The sequence below is a fragment of the Electrona antarctica genome (assembly GCF_951216825.1).
Source record: "Electrona antarctica genome assembly, chromosome: 18".
NCBI classification, from domain to species: Eukaryota; Metazoa; Chordata; class Actinopteri; order Myctophiformes; family Myctophidae; genus Electrona; species Electrona antarctica.
Genome location: NC_136799.1, coordinates 11,018,612 through 11,045,935, shown reverse-complemented (window position 1 = coordinate 11,045,935; position 27,324 = coordinate 11,018,612). Strand labels below are relative to the sequence as shown.

The 27,324-nt window shown below is 42.5% G+C and overlaps 3 protein-coding genes across 4 annotated transcripts in view; all 3 read right to left on the bottom strand.

The window, feature by feature from the left end:
• Positions 1 to 316: 316 nt before the first annotated feature.
• Positions 317 to 1,924, bottom strand: LOC306941773 (CTD small phosphatase-like protein 2; the record flags this gene model as incomplete). Its single annotated transcript, XM_079527417.1, has 1 exon — positions 317 to 1,924. The coding sequence occupies one exon, from the start codon at positions 1,922 to 1,924 to the stop codon at positions 317 to 319; it is 1,608 nt and encodes a 535-aa protein (XP_079383543.1).
• An 8,679-nt stretch (positions 1,925 to 10,603) lies between these two features.
• Positions 10,604 to 11,869, bottom strand: LOC306941772 (delayed-rectifier potassium channel regulatory subunit KCNS3-like; the record flags this gene model as incomplete). The annotated part of the gene is made up of 1 exon (XM_079527416.1): positions 10,604 to 11,869. The coding sequence occupies one exon, from the start codon at positions 11,867 to 11,869 to the stop codon at positions 10,604 to 10,606; it is 1,266 nt and encodes a 421-aa protein (XP_079383542.1).
• Positions 11,870 to 16,694: 4,825 nt separating this feature from the next.
• Positions 16,695 to 27,324, bottom strand: part of wdr35 (WD repeat domain 35) — a 29,412-nt gene continuing 18,782 nt past the window's right edge. For both annotated transcript variants that reach the window (XM_079528761.1, XM_079528762.1), the window contains 9 exons: positions 25,144 to 25,347; positions 24,306 to 24,452; positions 23,838 to 23,970; positions 23,596 to 23,706; positions 22,798 to 22,962; positions 22,164 to 22,304; positions 21,564 to 21,720; positions 20,872 to 21,115; positions 16,695 to 16,891 (listed from right to left, as the gene is read on the bottom strand). In XM_079528761.1, the coding sequence (XP_079384887.1) occupies positions 16,741 to 16,891; positions 20,872 to 21,115; positions 21,564 to 21,720; positions 22,164 to 22,304; positions 22,798 to 22,962; positions 23,596 to 23,706; positions 23,838 to 23,970; positions 24,306 to 24,452; positions 25,144 to 25,347 (1,453 nt within the window). In that variant the 3' untranslated portion in view covers positions 16,695 to 16,740. The remainder of the gene's footprint in view (positions 16,892 to 20,871; positions 21,116 to 21,563; positions 21,721 to 22,163; positions 22,305 to 22,797; positions 22,963 to 23,595; positions 23,707 to 23,837; positions 23,971 to 24,305; positions 24,453 to 25,143; positions 25,348 to 27,324) is intronic.

Here is a 27,324-nt window from a genome sequence, read left to right as displayed (position 1 = left end):
TCAGGAAAGGAATTTACCTGGGTTTGTCCTCAACAAAAATAATGTTTGATGTGTGTGTGTGTGTGTGTGTGTGTGTGTGTGTGTGTGTGTGTGTGTGTGTGTGTGTGTGTGTGTGTGTGTGTGTGTGTGTGTGTGTGTGTGTGTGTGTGTGTGTGCGCGTCACAGATTTGTCCTCGGAAAGTCGTTTGGTCTCACATTTGGCATGGAGGTCTCATATGACCCAGAGGTGTTGGTGCCAAGTGACAACTCTGTATTATAGTTTATAATCCCAAGTTGTTGTTTTTCCTAAAACTGTCCATCTATTTCATGTCAGCACTCAATCAGGGGGCAACAGGTCCTGCAGGCGGAATTGCTCTCGAACGTGTGGGCGCACGTCCTCGTTCAGATCAACCAACTTCTCCAAGAAAGGAACGAGCTTCAGAAGTTCATTGTCGTTCTTGTCCACGAACCAGCTCTTTATTGGGATCCCATTGGAGAGCTGATAGGCGAAGGCTTGTGGTGAATTGTCAATGATGATGGTCTTGGAGAGGTCTCTGCCTAAGATGTTAAGGTCCTTGATGTAATTCCCTTGGACGCAGACACAATGCTCACGGAATAACCTGTGTTTTACTAGCTTTTTCTTCGGGTCCAAGATGGTGAAGAGTTTGTCCGCATACACCCTTTTTGAGGCTGTGAAGAGGATGACCTCGTAGATTTGAGACATGCGCTCCAAGAACTCTCTGAAGAACGGCCTCAAGCGAACAAAAACCTGATAAATGACATCCTGAAAAAGGACAGGGAATGTAAGTGCTGCGTCCTCCAGCTCATTTAAGCTGCAATGAACCAATGTCTCGTCAAGGTCTAGGACCAGAGAGAATTCAGGCGCATTGCGTGTCTTCGGCGGCAAGGCTGACTTACGAGTAAGCTGCTCCTCAGTGAGTGGAGGGATGTGCTTGATGAAAAAATATGGGTCAAAGACATCCCAGTCCTCCTCATAGGTGGCCTCTGCTACCACTTTGTTTGGAGCATCCACATAGGCCAACCCGGGGCTAGAGCCTTCCTCTGCCTCAAGGGGCACCTCTGGGATGTGGTGAGCTAGCATCAGTGGATCTTGGGGCATGCTAGAGTAGTGCTTGTTGTCCATGGTGGTAGTGGTGTTTGGGGAATATGAGCCAGAGTAGAGTTTTTTAACTGGCGAGGAAAAGTTGCAGACGGGGGAGAAGATGGTCCTCAGAGGGGTCTTCCTGGGAGGGCTGGCGAGCACCCCAACGGCCTTGGTCTCCTCCTGGGGTTCGTTCTTCGTGTTCTTACTCCTGTCATGGTTTATTTCCTGTCCATTGGCGGAGCCCCCCCTACTACGGGGCGCAGAGGTAATTAAGTTGTTGTCCATGTCAGGGTGGAGGTGTGCACTCCTGGCTGGGGTCTCCTGTTGCACCTTGACTGTATTTCCGCCAATGACCTTCTTGATGGTGGACCATAAGCCGATGAGGCCACCACAAATGGTGCTGTCCTCTTCTACCTCTGAATGTCTCCGTTTGGTCCGGTACGGGCGGGCTGCCAAGCTAGGGTTTGGTTGCTGGGAGGTATGCATTCCCAGAAGGGTGGTTCCAGGAGGGCCGATGGGCACCTCAAGAGCCTGCTCGTTGAGATTTTCCTTACTCCTGTCAGGTTTTGCTTCCTGCCCATTGACGGAGCCCATCCTGTAACCCTTTGTGCTCCGGGGTGTAGAGGTGATAAAGTTGTCCACGTCAGAGTGGAGCCACGTCCTCTTGACTGGGTTCTCCAGTTGCACCGCAACAGTATTTCTTCTGGTTACCTTCTTGATGGAGGACAATGGGGTGATGCCGTCCTCCTCTACCTCTGTATGTCTCCGCTTGGTCCAGGACGGGCGTGCTGCCGGGCTGGAGTTTTGTTTCTGTGACACCTCACGTATTTTCAGCTTCATTTCTTTAGCAGGTACGCGCAAGGTTGACAGTGGTGCACAATATATCCCAATCGAGAATATTAAAACTTCAAGCTCAGCGGAACATGGGGCAGCGGTTGTAGTGTTCTGTATAGTAGTCTCAATGGCCATTAGTGAAATGACACTGTTGTGTTTCGGGGTGACATTTCCGGCCTCAGACCTCTGTCTCGTCTTACACACCTCCTGTAACTTTCATCGTTTTATGGAAGTTGACAGGGTCGGATCGGGCTGAAAGCTTTCATAGATACATCAGAGATATGTCATAGGTACGTCAGAGATACGTCATAGATACATGAAAGATAATATACAACACTGGTTCTCATCGTCAGGTTCGGGGACAACCAGGGGTGCCAGAGGTAAAGGATGGTTTCGATTGGGGTCCATGGCCTAGTGCATATATATCAAGGTAGGGGTCCCTAAATGAACAAATGTTGATAATACCGTGAACCCATGTATACTCCTGTATGGTTCCATCTGTACACTCTCAGACTTACAGACAACTTAAGTCTGCTGAAGGCAGAGCCTATAGCGGAGCTGAACGCACGGGTCGCATGCGCACCCACATTCTGTGCTCAGCCAATCAGCTGAGCACATTCCGTGCTATACAGATACACACAAAACTGTGCATATAGGGAGAAAATATAGGGGGAGAAAAAAATCACACCCGTGTGAAGTGAGGGGCGCTCTTATCATCGTACATCATCATGCATCATCTCATACTGGCCAATCAGAAAGCCTGTTGCCTGTGATTAGTTAGCTGATTTGCTCGTCTATACATATGACGTAAATTATACCTTCATTGTCAGGCGTTTAATGTTTTGATGTTTAATTTAAGTCATATTTAGCATTTTGAACACATTTCTCTGTTCATTGTCTGGCAAATCTTGAGACATGTGCGGACAAGATTTAGCGGACATTTGGGGACAAAAGCTGTATATATCCCCTCAAAAATCACACCTGTGTGAAGTGAGGGGCGCTCTTATCATTATACATCATACATCATCTCATGAACAACTGAATTTATTGGTTAGCCGAATTGCTCGTCTACATATGTTTGTGTTGCTGCAAATTTACGTCATATTTGACGGACATGTGACCAAATTTCTCCTTTCATTGTCAATGACAAATATGAGACGTGTGGGGACAAACCTTACGTCATATTTGAGGCACATATGACCTAATTTCTCCTTTCATTGAACTGAATTTGTGTGATTGGTTAGCCGATTTGCTCGTCTACATATGACATACATTTTCCCTTCATTGTCAATGGCAAATATGAGACGTGTGGGGATGAAAGCTGTATATAGGAGGGGCTAGCGCCCCTCAAAAATCCACAGCACACCGCTGGTCACAGCAATATGACGTCACAGTGTTAATAATATGATCTCATCACACTATAAGCCACGAGATCACTGTCTGCAAAAAAGCATCTGGGTAATAACTCGGGGAGCACATAGACTATTATCCCAGATTTGCCACCAACATACATACATACTGTACTTGGTCCCTGATTGGCCACGCGACGCCACCGACATACATGCATACATACTGTACTTGGTCCCTGATTGGCCGAGCGACACCACCGACATACGTAGCCGATTACAGTACTTGCCCGCTCTGCTTGCGCAAATAATAATATGATCTCATCACACTATAAGCCACAAGATCACTGTCTGCAAAAAGCATCTGGGTAATAACTCAGGGAGCGATAGACCAGTGGTTCCCAAAGTGGGGTCCGGGAACCCCCAGGGGTACTTGAGGGAGTTCCAGGGGGGACCCAGCTAAATTATAGTTTGGAACCAAATATAACCCATATGGGTCTGTAACTCAGAGTGTACAAATGGAACCAAATGGACCCAATTGAGGGTCCCAGAGATAGAAATGTCATTAAATGGGGGTCCGTAGACTAATACATGTCAAACTGGGGGTCCTTGAAATTTAACAGGTTGAGAATCACTGCTAGAGCCGTAAAAACCTTCTCTTATGGGGGGTCCCTGGCATTATCTCTTCAAATGGGGGTCCGCGGGCTAATTAGTGTCAATCTGGGGGTCCTTGACATGAAAAAGTTTGGGAACCACTGCGATAGACTATTATCCCAGATTTGAGGAGTGACCTGCAGATGACCCCTTGATGGAACGTGCACGGCAAACTGCATTTTGGAGGAAGGGCTTACGGATCCAGAGAATCCAAAAATCAAAAGCGGGTCAGGGGTGGAAGCATCGGTTCTCTGGGCTTCTCTGGCAGGTGTGTCAGACTCCTTGAGTGATAGGTAGGGCTTCGTGAGACTTCGAGTGATGTCATGCTGGGTCTGTGAACAACAAATTCAAAAGGGACAAAGGAGGAAGAGGTTTCATTTGAGGAGGGAGCAGGTTGGTGCTCAAAGGGCATGGCATGGGCATTTGTGACTGGCTTTGTACCATGACTAGGCCGCCACCCGTCCTAGTAAAGATAATGTCAAGAGGAAGTCATGCGTTATAGACCCTGTCTTGTTTGCACTAGTGTAATATAATAATTCCATCAGCTAGTGTGCCTCTTAGATCGATACCTGAAATACAAGCATGTGCATTTTTTTTCATTGATCATTGTAACTCTGATCACTGTGAGAAAAATCCAGCTCAGATGTCAGGAGGCTTGTCAAAGGAGATATTGTAATTTAATAGTATCAAATAGTTTTGCTTCGCTTGCAACATTCGTATAGATTCTTCATACAATACTGTGCTCATTCTGTTTTTCAAAGCGACCGTCAGCCCTTCGCAGACTGGATACACATTATCCTTGAGTCTAAACTAATCAAATTCAGTTATCTGATGATTAGTTTGGACATCAGAGCTCACCCAGAATTACTGACGGAATCTATCCTCTACACTTTGAAAGCAATACTGCACCTTATGCACAAGTTACTTTAGTTACAAATCCACATCGCCCTTAAAAATAACGCTGCTAAATTATATAGATGCACTTTACACCTTTGTACTTTTCTTGTGTATGTTTTTGTATGCTTTGTTTCCCAATGTAAGGTACTGCAGTTTGCTTGTTTTGTTTTATGTTTTTATGTGCAGGGGACTGTGGATGAAAATTAGCATTTTTGCTGAATCCGGTATATTTACATTGCATGAATGTAATGTCCATTAATATGCATTGTCCCATCTAAATAAACAAATAAATTAAAGTACTCTATAGTAAGGTGAAGGAGAGGAACAATATATGACAGTAGGAATGCCCTATAATGTGACCAGAGATATTGTGGCTTTTCCAGTGATGAAGACAAAAGGGGAGAACTAATTCCGCTGTGCGATATTGTGTGACCCTCAAATAGGCTAGCAGGAAGGACTGAAATGTGGCGACAGAGGCTGAACAGCACTTAAGTCTCAACTGGGTCTCAACAAATGAGACCCAGCTGTGATCTGTCGCTTAGCTAGCCTATACAGTCTTCTCTGTGAGCACGCAGGCTGAGGAAGGCCTGCGTGCCGAAACACGTTTGTTTCTCTAGGTGGAATGTGTTTTCATGAAATAAAGAAACTCAAACTTTATACAAGAGAGTGCGGATATTCCCTTTTCCATTGCACTTGAGTCTCAAGTCATGGGCTATTTCCCTGAAAGTGAAAAGGGATTTATTTCATTTCAAAATACTTTTACATCGACAGTAAGCAATATCTGACCAAAAAATAGCCTCTGTTCCCTTTCCCTGACAAGCGTCCAGTTGATGTAAAAATCAATTGGATTGAGATAATTGTGCTGACGTTTAGAAAACACTTTAACCTGAGCTATATATATTTTCGTTGGAGGACAGCCCAAATGACCTTTTCTTGTTGGTCGGCACATTCTTATCTGAGGAAGAGCTGGCAGACAGTGACTGCAAAGTGATTGTGTGACACAGCATGTTAGCAAGCAGGAGAGGCAAGCAGGAGAGGTATAGGGTCTTTGCAGATAATGTCAAATTCAGGCTGTTTTGTTAAAGGATTACCAATCTTTGCAATGTTAATCCTCTAAAAATGTATTATTAAAAATGCAACAACAATTTGCTGAATGAGTCCTGCACTTTTTAACCCATTTAGGCCTGACCTCAAAATTTAAAAAAAATCTTCTAAATCCTCCAGTTTTCTGAAATGAATATTTTCACGATTTTTCAAAAATATATTTTTCAATAGCTACATTATAACATAATGTTTAAAACACCAAAAGGGGTTACCGCCCAAAATGGGTTAATACTTACTGTAAGGGTCATGACATTAGCTTGTGTGACCCAACAGACAGTCCATGAGGATTTTTAAAAACATATTTTTTATTTACAGTAAACTTTGCTTATCGGTACATCATTGCGTGGCATACAGTATCTTTCTATACATTATTAATGGCAGAAGACCTTTGGAGAGACCAACAAAGAGATGTGATAACAGGACATGCAGATCAATAGCATGTGAGTAGTATACATAACAGGCAATCTGGGAACCCATCGGCAAAAAAGTGGGAAGAAAGTCTGTCTCGAGAGATTGTCTGTCTCGAGAGATTACCCAACAGGTAATAGGAAACTACAGACATAATGATTATGTCACTTCAGTAGGGAAGTTTGGAAATATTCGACTTGTTTCTTAAGATATCTATGGTGACTTCAAATAGCCTACACTCGTCTTTAAAAATATCTAAATTGCAGAATAAATTTCACTTACTGTTACAGTACAACTTTATTCACTGCCTGTGGTGTATATAAGACCTACTGTACAACATATACAGACACATGTATATGTAAACTTGCACCATATACATTATTCACCACCAACCATGATAAGCCTCAACAGCACAAGCAACTAGAAAAGTGTACTGCTCAGAGCGCAGATCTCCGCCAGACCTATAAGCATGGGGCTCTCAGTTGTGGGGGCGCAGCCTTAAGCACACAAGGGAGGGAGAATAGAATTTGCACGTTTGTAGAGTGAACAGTTGCAGAAGTGAAATCTGTCTCTCTATAAAGGCACCTCTACATGCAAAATGACACACGCAGATAGCCCCCAAATATGCCCCCCCCCCCTATAAAATGCTATCTGTGCCCCTGGGAATATATAGCCTACTAACTACAACTCAAAGTAGGCCTATGCCTACTAACTACAACTCAAAGTATGCTACCAACACTGCCATTGCCAATAAGCATACCGTGATTTTTGAGAAAGCAATTGGTGAGCTAGGTTATTGTTGCATTTTTGAAATGGAGAATACTTACTTTGTATGAAAAACCTACCCAGAAGAATAGTCCCTGGAGAAATGATTTACAAACTAAATTCAAATATCTGTCAATTATTAAGTGCACGTCATGATGTTTAGTCATTTAGGCTCAAATATGAAGGTAAGTTTTGTAAGTTTTGATGACTATATGAAACACTTTGAACCCATTCCTCCATTTAGACCCGAGGCCGATTCTAAATTCTGACCTAGGTTGTCTGAAAAACCTTAATATGCTGCTATATAGCAACAGCTTAGGTTACAAAAAGGGGTTCCCGGAATGAAAGATATAACAACGAAAAGGGGTTCAAGGTCTAAATGAGTACAAACACGGTAAATGAGCTGCATTTATGTAATAATAATATAATAATAATAAACTTTATTTATAGAGCACCTTTCATGACAAAAGTGCAGCGCAAAGTGCTTTACAAGACAAACAAAGTATAAAAATATCAAACAACATAACAATCAAGGCACAATCAAAGTACAAAAAAAAAAGCCAAAAACACCAAACAACATAAAAAATGCAAAAAAGACAATGAAATAGGTAAAACAGTGAGTCGACAAATAATTAAAATCAGAGGATTCAGCCAAATGCCAGAGTAAAAAAATGGGTCTTAAGCCGAGTTTTAAAAACATCTAGGGAGGGTGCCAGTCTAAGGTGCATTGGAAGTTTATTCAATGCCATTCTTTGTGGCTTTTCAAGCAGGCCAGCAGTGGCGGACCTAAGGAGGCGGTTTGGGACATACCTGGGCAAGCAGTCCTGAAGATAGGTGGGGGCGAGGCCATTTAAAGCTTTGTAAACAAGTAAAATAAATCTATTCTAAAAACAACCGGGAGCATATACGGCCAAAGCTGTGAATAGACAATGACATTGCCTTGCCAGCGGTATGGTCCTGTGTCTATGGTGGCTATATCGTGGGCAATGTGGAAATTAGGGGGGAAAGTGATGTGCTCAAACAGGTGATTATTCAGAAAAACAAAAGCCTATCATCTCATGGGGAATCTCTCAGTGGGGCCAAGTGGAGTTTCAAAGCAATATGACACTTTGGTAGAGGATTGGGTTACCTGATGATGTAACTCCACATAATGCTGGTGAGATATCTTCAATAGTCTCTCCACTGATCACTGACTTACATTGCACATGCAGTAACAGTTCTCAAAGTCACAATTTTAGCATATAAATGGATACAAATAAAGTAAATTCAGCCAACATGACAGGAGTTTTTGTTTATTAAATAACAACTTTCTATTGATTTTGCTATTTGAAAACCCGGACCCAGATCTGCGGATCCCATCCAAATTGTTTACTGTTTTTGCCTTCATTTGATTGGACAATACGGTGACATACCCAACTCAACTCTTCCAATTGAACAATATTCCTATAGAGATAGGAAACCACACCCGCAATTCTGCAGGATTGCATCTTTCTAGTAAAACCAGTAAGACGCCTGAGGGCGAGAAGCGACCTCGCCCTTTCTTCTCGCTGGGTGAGCGCTAGCGCTTTGGAATGGGGGGTCAGATCAAGATATCCGCCTGGGTGACAAGCGCCACAGACTGCTGGGCGAGCGCTGGCGCTTTGGCATGGGGTCAGATCAACATAGGGAATGAATTCTATACTGGCCATATATGGAGCATGTCTTGAGTGTACAGGGTTTGATGAGGTGAGATCAACATGGAATGTCAGAACAGGTCAGCTCCATATATGGAGATCTAAGGGTGGCAGCGGGGGGAGTATCTTGAGTGTACAGGGTTTGATGAGGGCCAAGGTAGGGCCGGGCTTTAATTTTCGGGCCTGTTGATCACTCTAGTTTTCGCCGGCTACCGGGCAGGGCAGGGCAAACTTGCTTGCGCACAAGTTGGCCATGAATGGCCTACTTGTGCGCAAGCAGAGCGCGCAACCTACTGCTGACTGTTGTCCGTCGGCCATTGGCATGCATGCATGCATGCATGCATGCATGCATGCATGCATGCATGCATACATACATACCCAGCCGATCACCCAGCCAATTAATGAAACGTACCATAGTTACGTCATCAAAAATACCAAAAATACACAATCCCTGATTGGCCGAGCGACTGGCCAATCAGCTGGCCAATATTGATGACATCAGGGATCTTCATATATGGGCTGAATATTGATGACATCACGTGATGTCACGAGGCATGACCATATATGGGGTGTGACCAACCAAACAACTGACGGAAATGCACGATTTCATAGTAAATGCTAACTGCAGTCGCAATAATTGACAATTTTGTATATTAATTGAATTAATTCATGCATTTTGTTTGCCTTCATTTGTGTGCTAAAAGTAACTTTGAGACCTGCAGTTTCACTGTTGAATTTAATGTAAGTGAATGAGAAGACTATTTTGCAGCAAGGGCACAACTACTATATCTCATATATCAGAACGGACATTTTCGTCACAGCTAAACCCCTTATCCCTAAACTTCTTTGCCTTTCTTTTTTTTTACTATTTTGAAAAACATTTTTGAATAGTTCAACTAGCCAATCTACATTGACACGTTTTGAGCTTGTAGACTGGCCATTTTAACTATTCAAAAATGTTTTGCAAAATAGTAAAAAAAGGCAAAGCAGTTTAGGGATAAGGGGTTTAGTGGTGACGAAAATGGAGCCCATAGTCTATTCCATGATAAATGATTAATTTTCTTTTTTAAACACCGTTATCATGTTCTTATTTTAACCATAAGACCCAATTACTGAATGTCTATAGTTCCAGCTTTTCTTCAGAATATACATGACACTATGTAGCTATGGCATATTAGGAGTCTAACTAGTACTAGTGGTCCGTAAATGTTTTATTTGCAAGGACCCCCTTTACTCTGAGAGTGTACAAATGGAACCAAATGGACCCTCCACTTGATTCCATTTGTACACTGTCAGAGTTACAGACCTTTAATGGTCATCCAGGGCAAGTTATTTATGTTTCTTTTAATATTATTGTCCGCTCATGTTGTATGTCCGTCATGGCAAAAATGGAATTTTGACAAAAATGTCCACCACAAGCCAGCATGACGATGATCCCTGTATCTCACCAATATTTGGAGTTACATCATGGCAACCCAAACCTCTACCTAAGTATCATTTTGCTTTAAGCCACAAAAGTACTAATGTTGCTGCTAACTAATCTTCATCTTTCCAAATCACTTAGCTTTACTAAAGTCACCATTTGACCACTTTGTGACAAGCCATTTCAACTTGCACATTACATGAAGCTGGGAAAAATAGCTTGTTCCTGGACATGTGTAAGGAAACATTCATGCCTGCAAGTTCACAGCTGCCTATTCAGTTGCTTAGCTGTATCACTGATTGATCACTGATGAATTACGTGTTCTTCGGTTACATAATGCAGATCCCTGATGTTCAGACATGGCAGACCCTGATTTGTCCCACAGAGACGCATCTAATTTTGGACGTGTCCGCATCTACTTATTATTATTATTCTGTCTCTGGTAGAACTTGGCAAACTTGTTGAAGATGAGAGTAATGGGCAGAGCCACCACAAGCATGCCGGTAAGGATGCACAAGGTTGCTACCAGCTTCCCAAGTGGTGTCACAGGGCACATGTCCCCATACCCCACCGTCGTCATGCTAATGGTGGCCCACCACCAGCCAATAGGAATGGAATGGAACTGGGACTCCAGCGACTCGTTCTCCACAAAGTACATGAGAACAGCAAAGATGGAAGTGCCCATAGACAGGAGGAGTATTAGCAGCCCGACCTCCCGGTAGCTGTTTCTGAACGTGGCCCCGAGGGACTGAAGGCCAGTCGAATGGCGGGCCAGTTTTAAGATGCGGAACATGCGCATCAACCGCAAGATCTGCACCACTTTGCCAACATTCTCCAGATCTGCGGTCTCCTCATTGTCCATTAAATCCAATGCCAGGGTGATAAAGAAAGGCATGACAGAGATAAAGTCAATGATGTTGAGGGGGCTGCATAGGAATTTCTTGGCCGAAGGTGCCACGGCCAAACGAACGACAAACTCCACGGAGAAGAAGACGACGCAGATCATTTCGACCAACACTAGCCCTGGGTTCTCAATCTCGTTGTCATTGATATCCACCTGATGGAATTCGGGCATGCTGTGGATGCACATGGCGAAAATGGAGACAACAACCACACTCATGGAGGCTATGGCCATTATCTTAGCGGAACGGGAGTAACCCGGGTTCTCCAGCCTGAGCCATATATTCTTCCGAACATCTTCACACCAGGAGCCCTCAAACATCTCCAACTCATTCTCTGACTCAGACTCTTCCTCAATAGAAGAATAGGAGCCTTGGAGTTCTTCAAATTGCTCTGAGTTAGCAAAGTTCAGTTCTTCAAATACTTCCGTGCAGCACGAGTCCAGGTGCCGTTCCTTTATGCCCCAGTACTCAATCTCTTGACTAAAGGAGACGACGCACAACCCGTCCATCAGGTGCATTTTCCCAGTGAGATAGAAGTTCAGAACGTAACAGAAGAAACTGGGGTTGCGGTCAAAGTAGTACTCCATTTCGGAAGGGCTGAAGTCATCACAGAGCTCCAGGATCGCCTCGTTGGAGCTGCAGCAGAGCAGGCGTCCAAGACGTGTCTGTGGAAAACGTTCGAGAACGTCACGTTCTACGCGTTGCTTGAAGCCTCCGACGTTGAGGTTGACGGAGCAGTCGCCCCTTCCGTGCCTGTGAAGAATCTGTCCATACACCATCATGGAGCTGTGGTTTGGGGTTAGGTCTGACTTATGTCAGCACCCAAACTCTGATGGGCGTTTGGTTGGATGCTTGGATGGTTGGCCGCACTGTAGACAAGTATGAAAGTATAAAATGTCACTATATCATTGGCTGATAAAAATATGAAAGCAGTCCTGTATCAAAGTGAAAAGAGTTTATCTGTGGAACCATACAATGTAGGCCTACTGTAAGGGTGAAATATATAGCACATGCATCATGCATTCACACGGACAGGTACAATGTTAAAAGTGACTTACTAATAGACAGTTTATTGAAAAGGGTATATATTCTTGGGTTACGGGCTATTATAGGATGTTTTATATTACAACAAGAAGTCAGGACAATGGTAATAGCGGATCAGGCCACAAACAAAAGTCATTAAATTGACATGATGATATGGCTGATGATTGCATGCAAAATATAATGCAATGGACTGTACCCTACCACTGATAGTCACAAAGTATAATTATATTCCTGTAGGTGGAACATGGAGGATCCAATAGCCGGGGTCATCCCGAGTTCCATAGTATTATGTTCCCTGCTTACCTCCCAAAAAAGGTTAGGTTTAGGGTTAGGATTTATTTGATTTATTATTTTATTATTGTGTCTATAGTGTTTGATCCCCGGTTTATTGTTTTGCTCTTAGTATTATTAACGCTTAACAGCAATAATGGCAAGAATAACATACAGGTCAAGGTTCCTTGCACACAGTAGTGGAAGAAGCACTCAGATTTGTTTTATGTAAAAGTAGCAATACCACAATATGGAAATACAGTAGGCAGGCCTACTGCATTAATGTGTGCATGACTTTAATGTCGCAGTTGGTGTTGCTGATTATTGCCTAAAGTAATTAGTGCGGCAGATTAACCTATAATAATAATAATCATTAATCTGTTAATATATGTTTTGTATTAATCAAAATCTGCAATGGCTAGTAAGAAGGATGTCAAATAATGTTAGTGGAGTAAAAAGCACAATAGCCTAAATGCCCTGGAATAGAAGTATGAAAAACTATTTGAACATTTGAATAAAGTGAAAGTACCTCAGAACTGTAGTACAGCACAAAATACTATTTTGACATAATTTGTTATCAGGCCTATGAATGTTTTGTAATGCCTTTAGCCATTAAACATGTGTAAAGTAGGGATTACACAGGCTGAATACAACATAGTAATTGGATACATTTTAAATTAAGTATTGTCTTTCTTTCTTTCTCTCTTTCGCTCATTAATCAGCAGTAGTGGACTGACATTTATAGGTCATACTTGCATTTCAATTTGTAGTCAATCGACATCCCAAATAACACAGGAAATATAGCTATGAAAACTTAATTCACATTAAATATTCAAATGCAAACAATGTCCATGTGTGCATGCAGTTCACTCAGAATATACAACCACTCCAACCATAGGAATGCAATATTATTTCCGAGACGCGTAGCCTACCTGCCTGCTGGCTGCTGCTGCTGCTGCGGATGCAGTGGAGCGGTGTGGCGGCTGCCTCGGGGCGTGTGTGTGACAGACAGCCTCAACTGTCACACGCTGCCTGCATGGTGTCAGTCTGTCCGACTCCGTGGCAGTGGTGGAAAAAGTAGCCTATATACTCACAAGTTATGTTTTACTTAAGTAAAAGTATCAATACTGCATTGTACTCTTGTAGAGATTCTCTGATACAAGTAAAAGTCTGGATTTCAAAATTCACTTTGAGTATTGAAGGTGCAAAGGTTTTGGCATCAAAATGTACTTAAAAAGTACAAAAGTAGTAAAAGTAGGCTTGCTCATTATGCAGAAAAGTTATCTTTCTTTGTTTGTAGATCGGCTATTATCAAATGGCCGAAATGAATATAGGGCGCTGAAGTGGTTAATGTATGTTTTGTAATAATGATACAAATCTACAAAGTAACTATAGAAACTGAAGTTTTCAAATAATTGTAGTGGAGTAATAGGATAATATTTTCCTCTGAGGTGTAGTGGAGTAAAAAAGTATGCCTCCTGAAAATGCCTAGGAAATAAATGGGCTTACTCCAGTCAAGTAAAAAAAAAAAATACCTAAAATAAAATGTTTTACTTATATAAGTAGGCTACAGTACTTGAGTAAATGTACTTAAGTTACTTCACACCACTGTGCCATGGAGGCATATCATTTCCCACACAGAAAACCTTTTCCTTCAAACACTATTAATAATGATAATACAGACTGGCACAAAGTGAATCTGCTATAGGCTACAACAGCACAGTTCCGGGCCACTTGTGTCATGTCATGTAATGGCATGTTGTGTGTGTGGTGCGGGTGGGGGGGGGGGGGGGGGGGGGGGGGGGGGGGGGGGTACATTTGTGTAAATAATTTATGACTGCCGACCGGACATACTGTAAGCTAAGTGCGCACATGATTCTTTTAAGATCTTCCCCCGTTGTCAATTTGTTTACTGGCCTAGATTTAAGACAAGATTTGTGTTGGCTTACACTGTATACTTTCTCTCCAGAACAAAGTTATCAACATGACATTTGGAAGTAATTGTTTAACTAGCCTATATATTGATATCGTTGTTGTCGGGCAGAAACCTCTTATCTCCGAAAAACTGTGTTATTTCATAAATGAATGCCCTAATTGATCATACAATAGCATCACACAAAAGTATCAAAGATGTGAACATAACAGTAACAGTTTTGGACATATGAAGTCTCAGGTTTCCACCCTGAATGAGATGATATCCTGAGAGGATTATGAATTTTGTATTGTATAATTCGTAATTCCAACCAAGAACTGTAGATGGCAGAAAAAGACTGCATTAGAGGCAAGAAAGAGCCAAGCACATCTTTGAAGTGCATTTCATAGTAATCAATCAGATGTAGTGATTAGTGAACATATTTGTAGGCTATATAGTTTTATACCATTTTAACATTTTATCCCCCATGCATTTACAGTTTTAAAGGGATATAGTTCACCCCCAAAATGACTCATCAATAACTCACCCCATGTAGACTTGAATTCACGCCATGGATATGTTTTTTGTCGCATTCCTAAGCCAATCATTTGATGACCAGCTCCCTATGGAGACTCTTTGCGTCTCCATAGGAAACCACATTCATCACGTTTCCTGGCCCCTTGTCTGGTGAGCCCTGCACACTTGGCCATGGATGGAACCCTGCATTAGGCTACCCAGTCTCAGTCTGAACCTGTGGTGGAAGAAGAACTTAACGCCTGTACTGTACTTGAGTCATATACGGAGATACTCCCTTGTCAAATATTACACAATTACAAATTAAAGTCGAATCAGTCAAATCTGTACTTGAGTGAGTGAAAGTACTGGATTCAAAAGCACAAATTACAAAGTACATTCTTGTTTTAATAGCAATGCATTGCTGTATTAAAAGTTATACATTAGAAAAAAATAAGCTGTTTTTCCAGAAGATTTACAAAAAAGCAAATCGTGAAAACAGCAGATTTAGAAGCCCACAGCGTGACGTTGTTTCCTTGTATATCTGCTATTTTCACTATAGGGCTTAAGTGATAATTCATAATGTACTGTACTTTTCCACACCCAACAAATGTAGTGGACTCAAAAGTGCAAAATCTGTCTGTGAAATGTAGTCATAAGTATCAACAACAAAATACAAACCCAACACAAGCCCAGTACTCAAAGTAACTTGTAACTGAAATGTTCAAATAATCGTAGTGGAGTAAAAAGTACAATATTCGCCTCCGAGATGTAGTGGAGTAGAAGTATAAAGTATTGAAAATATTAAGTACCTCAAAATTGTACTTAAATACAGTACTTGAGTAAAGAAATGTACATTGTTACTTTCACCATTGTGCTGTCTCCTTGTCTGTGTGTCTACATCTACGTGTTCTGAATGCCCACTTAACAGTAATATTAGTTTCGGTCTAATAGTGGTTTTGGAAAAGAAAAAAGAAAAAAACTACTTGTAAACGACAGGGCTTGACAGTCATCTATCTAATGTGTGTATGTTTTTCTACTAGACTGTACAGCATGATAGCATTAGCAGCCAATATAAAACATTATCAGCTTGAAATGTTTCTTGGCAATGATAAATGTCTACTTAAAAGTATGAATAATACAACAAGGCTAAAAGTCTAATAGCTCTGTGGCTCCAAACAGGACATTAAAAGGTTCAGTAAGACTTTATATTAAGGGCAACATCAACATTTCTGTACGTGTTCCAGTGTTAGCCAGCTGGCAAATCCCAAATGTTATACACAACTATGTATGGAATGTTACTGGTAACTGCACATTGGAATGAACTGTGAAGCAAACTGACGTGACATTTTAATCTTACTGTAATAGACCATTGGAAAACCAGATCTATCATCGTCGTTAATATATATATATATATATATATATATATAAAATTTACAAGTTGGTACAAGTACAAACACACAGTTTGTGATGTTTACTGTAAACGGTGATTTATAATTTGTTGCATGCTGAAAATACGGTAGCAGATCTACAAACTTACAAAATGACGCATCTGCGACATGTATGGGTATCTGTATACTATACCGTCGCTGTTAACATGTAAGTAGGCTATAAAATATACAATGTACAAAATACACTGAGAAAAATAATTTATATCATCAAATTTCAATGAATATTTTAGAAAGCACACCAAAGTTTAGCATTATAAAAGGCAAAAAAAAATATTTCACCCAAAAGGTCATAATTTAGGTGATGATCTGGTTCACACAGGACTTGTGTGCACAACGTCTGCATTAGAAGTCTAAAAGTAAAATCGTTTTCCACTATATCTAAAAACGTCCGTGTTAGGCTTCAGTAGCAGCCAGACTCAGGCTTCAGGTCAGAGGGCTGTGACACAGCCAGACTCAGGCTTCAGGTCAGAGGGCTGTGACACAGAGGGCAGAACCTATATTTGCCGATCTCTTCCTCGAGGGCACAGTGTTTACACACAGTGCACATCCAGAACTGGTACTCGGGGATCGGGCGGCCAGTCACAATGCATGTGGGCAACTTTCCATCCACCCTGACAAGAAAACAGATCACTGTGAATTAGATCAACACACTTCAGGTTACATTCTGACATGACAGAATGTTTACAGTAGCCTTTAAAAAAACAAAAAAAACACGTGTTTGTAGTCCTAGAAGTTCTACTATTTGACGGGTGACATTGATAAAGCTCATGATTAGATTGTGAAGAATTCTATTTTCAATTCTCCAGGCACTAGGGAATTGACGCCGGTGGCGTCTAATGTTACCTTAAGTACCGTATGCGGTCTATATGTGGGTCTATAGGTCGCCGGCAGCGGCAGTACACACACAGGCAGGGACATAGCGGTGAGAGATGGTTTAAGTAAGTTTCAGGTTTGTGAGGAGAGAGGCAACCCAATACAACAGGTCCACAAGCCATTTTGGGTCACGACCGGATTGTATGTCTCAATACTGATTGTGAGAGCTTTTTGTACCAACATAGAGGGGAACAGCACAGGTCACGGCACCTTGGTTGTTTTCCCCACAGATAAAGTATAGGCATGGTAAAGAGCCCAAGACGCTGGTGTTTGATTAAACACTGCTCTAGAGCAAGAAGTCGTTCGACAATATTGAACTACAAGCTTCGTTCTATTGACCCCAAAAGAAAACAGTGTAACGAAGCGCAAATCAATCACATATTGATCTGTTCTCTCTGTATGTGTTTTGTGAAAAAGTGAATATGAGCTTAGGTCTCAAATATATTCTGTGTTGTACCGTTACTGTTCTCAGGCCTCAGTCATGTGGTGATGTTGGATTGTTGTCCTGGCAAAAGGTTGGCCTCACACTTTCTGTTAAAGACCCATGTCTCTATACTTTACATATGAGCCTCATTAAAAATAGTAACTGCATCTTGTGAAATCACGGAACTAATACAACATATCGTTGCTGTCGGGTAGAAACCTTGTATCTCCATATTTCAACGTTTTATATTTTTCCTTAAATGAATGCCCTACCAGTACTTCGTCATACAACGGTGTCGCGCAAAAGTAGCAAAAATAGGCAATCTACAAGCTCACACACAACATGCCACACTGTGACAAATTGCGAGCTTGTAGATCTGCTGTTTTCGCTATTTCCAAATTTAAAGTTAATATTGAAGTCTTTAACTCTTTGAGCGTTTCAAGGATTTCTATATAGTAGGTAGACTTCTCTATGGCCAGAATGGCGTTTTTGAATGATTTATTGAAAATTCTCTGTTGTGAATGTGTGACAACGAAAGACCTTCAGAGAAAGCTTGACTTGTCTGCTTACAGGAAAGAAATGAACTGAGTTGATAAAATGTTTAGTTCTTGTGTTGGAAGCCATTTAAAAGAGCCTGCATTTACACTGTTTCTGTTTCTAGGACAACCAAAAAAAGTTATGCCCGGTTGAAGTTTTATTTTCTAAATAACTTTTTTTCTGCTGGGCATACATAGCCATGCAATATCTCATTTTAAAGGGTGAGTTGTCTAGTTCAATTAAAATAAAATAAAAAGTTTCTCACATGTACCACTGTAGATATTTTGCCATCTATAAATAGCATGGTCAGTCATGATCAATCTGACCTATCCAGCTAAAAGTCCCCATAGCTCTGAAATTGGAACATCATATAAACTCAATTCTTTTTTGGGGTAAAATTAGACATTCTAACGCACATTTTGATATATACCATGTTTACATAGTCTTACCAGTACCTTGTCTATTCATGCATGTATCTCAAAAACCTGTTATGAAGAAACACAGTTTTGATAAAAAACACATCCAAGGACATTGTTTTGATATGACTTGGTGCCCATGATATGTATCAAAATATAGACTTGAATGTATACTGTATTATAAAAAAGAAATTGAGTTATTACCATCTACCGTTACAGAGTAAATCACAGTTGAAACTTGCTTAGTCATATACAATAAACCTCACAATAGTGAACAAAATAGTCATGACAGGTCTAACTCATTGTAAAAGCGTCTTTTATTTTTTACGACTACTAACATAATAAAATGATAAATATTACAGAAAATAAATAGGCCTACATACAAAACAGTTACTCCTCCCCTAGCTCTGATCCATAGCTCTAAATGCGCATTTAGAGCTATGGATCAGAGCTACTCCTCCCAAATGTCCCCAAACCCAGTCCTTGACGGTGTGTGTGTGTGAGTTAACCTGACTCCGCCATATGGGGCAGCAGAGTGTACACTGTGTTCCCCCCTCCTGCTCCCATCTGGGAACTCTCAGGCAGACTTGATGCCCGGCCACAAAACGGCCTGGCCAATCAGCAGCAGCTTCTAGCAACTTCTAGCAGCAGCTTCTAGCTTCTACTAGCTGCTGCTGATTGGCCAGGCCGTTTTGTGAGCAACTTCGCTTCTAGCTGCTGCTGATTGGCCAGGCCGTTTTGTGGCCGGGCATCAAGTCTGCCTGAGAGTTCCCAGATGGGAGCAGGAGGGGGGAACCCAGTGTACTCTCTGCTGCCCCATCTGGCGGAGTCAGGTTATGTGTGAGTAGGCTAAATAAAAAAAACACCCAAAAACTGCCCCCCCTGAAATGAATGAATGAATGAATCCGGTTCAGTGTCGGAGAACGCCATCGCAGTCTTGACTCTTCATCCTCCTCCTCCTCCTCCTCATCTGATGCCAGTTCTAAATATATAAAAATAAATAAACATTTTAGCTGTAGTCAGTGCACGCTACTATTACATGGCGTTTTACCCGGCTGCTGGCGATCAATGATTTTATTGTGCAGTGTCTTTGTGGGCCGAGTCGTGGCATGACAAATACAAATAGATGCTTGTATAAGTAGTATCACGATAAAATAATATGGCAACGTTAGAATGAAACACCAATGAGTGATCGGTGGTAATGTAGCTAGCTGCCCAGGGTATATCCAGCACCATTGCGTCGCAATCATCCAGCAACATTGGTACTGGCTATTGCCCGGGCTTGTGGCCCGGCCAATAGCCAGTACCATTTGTGCAGTGTTTGTTAGCAACTACTACTAGCCAACAGCCAGTGGAATGTGGTGACGTGATGGTGCTGGATATACGCTGGGCAGCTACATTACACGCGATCACTCATTGGTGGTGTCATTCTAACGTCGCCATATTATTTTATCGTGATACTAATTATACAAACATCTATTTGTATGCCACGATGCCACGATTCGGCCCACAAAGACACAGTACAATACATTCATTTGATCAGATGTTTTTGTTAGCTACGTCGATCACCTATAGTACCGACCCTTGTTATATATTCTCCGACTATGCATGTCACGATGACTAAACCAGTTAGATCTATCCATATATGGTTCTACCACATCTATCTGATATCAGCACTAGGTCGGCTCGGGCCAAATATAGGGATCGTCTTACTAGACATGTCATATTAGGGCATTTTCGAATACAATAAAATTACCTTTTAGCGAAGGCATCAGCCTTGGTGGTAACTCCGGTGGGGAGAAGAAAAAACATTGCACACGTGTAATCCGCGAGGGTGGATGTTGCAGCCCGGCCAACGGTCTGGGACTGGAGAATGCCACTGGACACGGATGGATCATTTTTCAGATTGTTTTTTTTGCGGCGACTGCAAACCTGGCTGAAAAACTCTTCCTCCAGTGCCCACCTCGGAGGAGTCAACCAACCCCCCTGTTCACTGGGGGCTGGGCGTCAGTTTCCAATAGGAAAGCATACACGTGTGTCACGTGACACGGGAATTCTGGGAAATGTAGTTGATATTTATGCTCAATACTATATACAGAGGTGCGGACCGAATTAATATATTGGTATTAATAAAAAAAGAGAACTACGGAAAATCACGTACAGGGCAGAAAAGACTAATGCAAAACTCCACGTGTTTTCCAGTAGTAATCTGTCTAAGGGTTAACTGTAATACATGTTATTTTTTCCCATCCATTTCCTAAAGTGAAAAGTAACGTACAGTAAGACACAATGAGGTTACTACTGCCCTCAGTGGCTCTGTAAGAGGCTCCGTGCTGCTCACCCCTCCGCTGTGCTCTCCAGATCCAGCGTGCGGTTGCTGTCCTTGGGGCTGTGCTGGGTGAAGATCTCCAGGGCCAGGTCCTCGTACGGCTGCCTCTGCTCGGGCTCCAGGCTCTCCAGGGACTCCAGCTTGATGAAGGCCCGAGAGCAGGTGCTGAAGGCCCGGCTGGCCGAGGAGCAGATGGCCAGCAGGGAGTAGATCTCCACGGCTGGGATGATGTCCTCGTAGTCACGGAGCTGTAGCGCTTCAGAAACAAAACCAGAATGGATGGTCAGAGGGAGACTGTAGGGCGTACAGTACATACAGCGAACTGGGTCGAGACCCATGCAGACCAATTTTTATGGGTCGGCGACCCAGTAAATATGCCCCTTTGTATGAATTATTTCAAAATATTTAAAAAAAAAAGTTTAAGGAAATGTATTTAATAAATGATATTAAAAAATTAAATAATCCCCAAATAATAATAAAAAAAACATTTAAAGGGATATTTCACTTTAAATTAGGCATTATTAGAATGTCCTTCCCAAACTAGTGGAAATAGCAGATCTACAAGGTCACAACACGTTGCGAAGCTTTGGCCACAAAAGGTTTGAAAACCAACCACTAAAAGGTGTATGTATTGTATTTACATAGTGTAAACACTAAAACAGGCCTCTCTAGGATGCCCAGCTCGTGGTGGGTGGGGCAGCTACCTGTGCGCATGGCGTTCTCCATGTAGCCTTCATACAGCTGTCTCTGGGCCAGGAGGAAGAAGTGGTAGGCCTCTGCCCCGCGCCACGCGTTGTCCACCACGCGGTCGTCTGATGTGGACGCGTCCTCCTCCAGGAGCCCGGCTAGCGCAGACGTCGCCTAAATAAATTACATAGATCCATGGGTGTATGTTGTGTGTCACTTTACTTTGAGCTTCTATCCTACCGTATTCGGAGCATACAGCCTAAATATGAACGGCAATGCATTTGGACTCCTTTTGACATTGCTCAACATGTTACGGAGATAATAATAATAATTTGTGAAAATATTGACCCATTCTAACTATTAGGAACAGTGGGTGGGTACCATTAATATAATACAGCCCCCGGGGAGTAGTTAGGGGTAAAGTCTCGAAGGGACACTTCAGAGAGCGAACCGGCGACTTTCTGGCCCCTATACCCATAGAATGAAGTATATTATATGGGTACTAGAGAGGCCACAAAGTCGCCATAGAACATACATATAATATTCAACATACGTATGTATGGCATGGCCTACCTCAGATTTCTGTTCTATGGCATGGGCAATTGGGCATAGCCTACCTCGGATTTCTTGCCTTTGGCCTTGCTCTGCTGGGACATCTTGACCTGGTCGTGGTAGTTTTCAACCAGGAGAGCAGCCAATACATAAAGCTTCTTAACCCTCAGTGGCCTCGTTCGTTTACTGGCCTCCTCATCAGCGATCTGAAAACAGAAGCCATAAACACTACAGATCGGTCCATACCCAATCCATCCGTGTTCACAAAACGTGAGGAAGACAAGGCAGTACCAGATTAAACGAGCCATTTCAGTGCCCCCGGGATAGTTTTTTCAGCACCCGTGGGGGTGGGGGGGTGCGCAGCGTGGAAAATAGAAGCTTTGCGGATGCATTTCACCGTTCCGCCGAGCTACACCAGGCTTTTCAAAGTGTGCGTACAGCACGTTTCGAAAGATCCAATTGATATCAATGATACCGGCTACACTGGGCGCGAGGATATGCGAGCCCCGCATACGCAGACTCTGACGCAACGGAAATCTGAAAGAAAATATTTGCCTACCTTAAACATGAGCTTGGCTGCATCGAGAAAATTATGTGCTTTCCTATAGAGCTCCACTGCTACACTGGGCGCGAGGATATGCGAGCCCCGCATACGCAGACTCTGACGCAACGGAAATCTGAAAGAAAATATTTGCCTACCTTAAACATGAGCTTGGCTGCATCGAGAAAATGATGTGCTTTCCTATAGAGCTCCACTGCATCCAGAGTTTTATTCTTCTCAAGGAGATGTGATGCGTATTTGGCCAGAAGAGACTTGATCTCTTTCATGTTGTGGTTCTTGGCCAGTTCCACTGCTTTGTTCCACTGTATGTGAATGAAAACAACACAATCATTCAGAAAACAAATTCATAGTATTTTAATATAAAAGGGCTAGAGGTTTCTGGCAAAACTACATTTTGCCAGGAACAAAACCCAGACTGGGTCTTGGGAATGAGGGGTGTTCCAGGTTTCATCCCCAGCTACCCCGGGTTCATGTCGAAGTGTCCTTGAGCAAGACACTGAACCACTACTGCGCCTGATGAGCAGGTTGGTGCCTCGCGTGTTGTCCTCTGCCGTCGGTGTGTGAATGTGCACTATAGAAATGCACCATTTACAAATACAAATATTCATACATAATATTAGATTGTATGTTTGATATGTCCCTGATAAGTCTAAAAAAACACAAGAAAGTAGAAAACCCTTCCTAGTCTTGAACCCACCAATTTCGAGATAAGTAGAGAGAGATAGCGGGGTTGAGAGGCGCATTCATCACATTATGGATCTAACACATCCCTAGTCGGGATGAGGACATTGCGTAGGAGGACACACAGCGAGGGACAGAGGTGGCACCACGATGTCAAACATGGGGTTTACCATAGCCATAGGGCTGCCAAACCTCTGCAGATTATCACTGAGCGACGGTGGCGCCACGAGCGGCCGCGGCTGTCTGCCTCTCACCTGGTTCAGATGCACACAGACGTCGACGGCGGCTTTGGCCTGGTTGCACTTTAGGTAGGCGTTGACGGCCTGCTCGCACATGCCCACGGTGGTGAACATCTGTCCAATGTCCTACAACCCACGGACCAACAGTAACAGCAGCATTAGTGAATGAAGAACAAAAAGGCCAGTAAGAACAGCATGTGTGAACGAAGAAAAAGAAAGGTCAGATATCAACACTGAAGCTGAACAGCTCTTCTCACCAGTAGCAGTTTGTGATTCTCCGGTAAAGAGCTGGTGAGTCTCTCAAGTCCGTCATAGTCTTCCAGCATGTAGTAGCATTCTGCTAACCTCTCCTGATTCCGCCCCTGATTGTAGTACTGCACCGCGTTGACCCTTGGAAAAAATAATCCGTTTTATTTGCCACATCGCAGTTTTACCGGTGTATAAGCTGTGGGTGAAATGTTGAATGTTAGCACCTTCTGCAGGTGTGTACATGTTATTTTTTAAACATTTGCATTGTACGCAGAAGGTGTGTATAATGCAGCTAATCACAAATGCTGGAAAAAAACTCTTATTTTACGTTGAGACGGCCTGACAAGCAAGCCCTCGAGACACAGAATGCACTGGAAGTTGTTGTGTCAGATTACTAACAATCAGGATCATTCACTGGAATAGGGCTAATACAAGTACAAAGAGAAGAGTGGGGAGGGGGGGGGAATAAATTGTACCACTTCTGTCTGTCAGCAAAGTAGTCTCCAATTGCATTGTACGCCTGTTCCAATAGCGAATCATCACAGTCCCCAGAACCCGTCTTCAGTAGCTGGAGAACCCTGAACCAGTCGCCCAGCTTGATCCTGAGATTGATAGCCAGGTCCCTGAGAGACAGAGACAGAGACAGAGACAGAGACAGACAACAAAGATATATTACCAGTGGTGGAAAGCAACATTTACAACAAGTACATTTACTCAAGTACTGTAGCCTATTTAAGTACCATTTTGATGTATTTTGTTAAGTTTTTACATGAGATGTAACAATAATTACATCTCAGAGACAAATATTTAAATTGTAATTTGAAAATGTTTAATTAATGTTTAATCTACTTTGTAGATTTAGATTATTATTACAAAACATACACGTTTTGTGGTTACACTTCAGCCCTATAGACTTTGGCTAAAGCGACGTGTTGTGAGCTTGACAATCTGCTATTTTCAAAGGATTTTATACAATTGAAAACTTGCGAAATGGGATATTCTGCATAATGACTACTTTTACTTTTGGTACTCATTATGCGCATGTCATTATCATTATGTACTTCGTCTTTTACTCAAGTACATACCGAATACCGGACTAACAGACTTTTACTTGTAAAAGAGTATTTGTACATGATATCGATACTTTTACTAGAGTAAAAAACATGAGCAATGTCAATGCAAGTTCTTCCACCTTTTAATCCGAGTAAAAACTCGTGGTGTCGGAAACTTTACCCAACTTTCAAAATGTGGGAAAACAACCAGATCCGCAGGGCCAATTTAAAAAGCTTGCTTCATTTTTTGACTAGTGTATACCTGCGATCCATGTCCAGGTACATCCTCTCGGCCTCCTCGAACCTGCTGAAGTAGGCCGCCACCTCGGCCTGCTTCATGGCCTCGCTCTGCAGGTTGCCCAGGCGTTTCACAAACTCGATGCCCTGGTAGTCTTTGCAGCGGACGAAGGCCTGCTCCGCCATCTTCAGGTCCAGCTTCTGGAGTGCCGCCTCGGCAAGTAGACGCCTGAGAGGTGGACACATGCAGTCAGACAGGAGGCTGTGTACAGTAGTTGCCACCACTTGGTTCCATTTATTAACAATTTAGGCATTTAGCGGACGCTCAAATTATAAATACGTATAAAATAGACTACTACCCATACCCATATGACACCCATGTGAAGTGAGGGGCGATATATATATATATATATATATATATATATATATTTATATGTGTCAATGGACAGTTTAATGTTTGTTTAATGTTTGTTTAAGGAAAAAAACACATTAAACCTGTATATAGGAGGCTCAAAAATAATAGAGAGGGCCCCGGAAATCCTCTCCCATTCACTGGTATGGAGTTGCTCACCCAGCACATACGTACTCCCTTTTTCCGGGTTGAACATATTTGACTGTCGGGGCCTAATTGGGTCCTATATCACGTGTTTTTCATTGCGACCACATGTCGCAGTAAACTATGAAATCGTGCATTTCCCGTCAGTCAGTTAGTCAGTCACACCCCACATATGGTCATGCCTCGTGACATCACGTGATGTCATAAATATTAAGCCCATATATGGAGATCCCTGATGTCATCAATAGTGGCCAGCAACACTACAACTCACCTCAAAGCCTTAGATCTCCATATATGGAGCTGACCTGTTCTGACATTCCATATGTTGATCCATCCTTCCTCGCTTCTCGCTTTTGACTGATACCCGTCCATTTAAACTCTAGACGGTCCTGCCCCAAAGTTATTGGTGCAGCCACCCCCGGCAGCCGGAGAAAACTAGTGTTCTCAACAGGCCCGAAAATTAAGACCTCATCAAACCCTGTACACTCAAGACACGCTCCATATATGGCCAGTACAGAATTAATTCCATATGTTGATCTGACCCCCCCATTCCAAAGCGCCAGTGCTCGTCCAGCAGTCTGCTGTCACCCAGGCAGATGCGTAGACTATATGGGAGGTAAATGTAATTTAATTTCCCATTGAAAGGAGGTGTCATTAACTGCTTGCATTTGTTGATGACATGTATTAGTGTTATTTTTTAATGATGAATTTAATACATAGGACCACAATGTAAACAACATAAGAACTTTTTGTGTTATCCTTTTAACCTTAATGTCTGACTGTACCTTGTGCTGTTTATATTTCTGACTAATGGCTCGTACACACTGCACGATATTTGCTCCGATTATGCTGTCGGGGACCATTTTTGGCACTCGCCGACAAAGCTCCCGATCTGACCCAAGATCAGGCTTTGATCGCCGAGATTTTGCTCGCCGTGTGTGAAAGGCTCTGCGAGAAGATATAGCGCCGATAAAAGTGCTCGCCGACGTCTCCCCGACGTCTTCTGAATATCTAGCAGGTTTGATATTTGGCTCCATTGCCGACTGGACATCGTACAGAGCCCGTCCTGTATTGAGCCAATTCAGTATTTAAGTCCGACGTCATTTTGTAGTGCTACGTTACGTCCGGGTCCAAGTGGCACCAGCTCCCGTCCGCATCTCATTGTAAATAGAATATCTAAACGCGTGAATCTTTTTACAATGACGTTATTTTTCAGAAAGGAAGCCATTGAGGGTTAAAATGGGTCTTAATGCTTCCAACTCGAGTAGAATTATTAATGTTTTGTACAAGTTTCCATGACAAAAATAAAATTATGTGGAGACAATAAAGACTATTATTATCATTATTATTGAAGGTGGTAACAGTCCATTTGCTCAGTAAAATATTTCGGGGGCATATTTAGAATGTTTGCAGGCTTGAGTATGTTGAATCTAGTTTGCATTCATGATGATTTAGTTGACACAATGAAATAAAATGGCGATAGTATTCCGTGTGGGGCAGACGGCCTGTCACAGCCAGATTTGGGAGAGCAGTGCAGCTTTGTTGTTGCAAGGAAGGCGGTAAAATGAGACTTTCGTGGTTGTTTTCGTCTCAGATTTAGTCCGACGGAGCGTCACAGTATAACTCTATGGGAACACAAAAGCGACACAA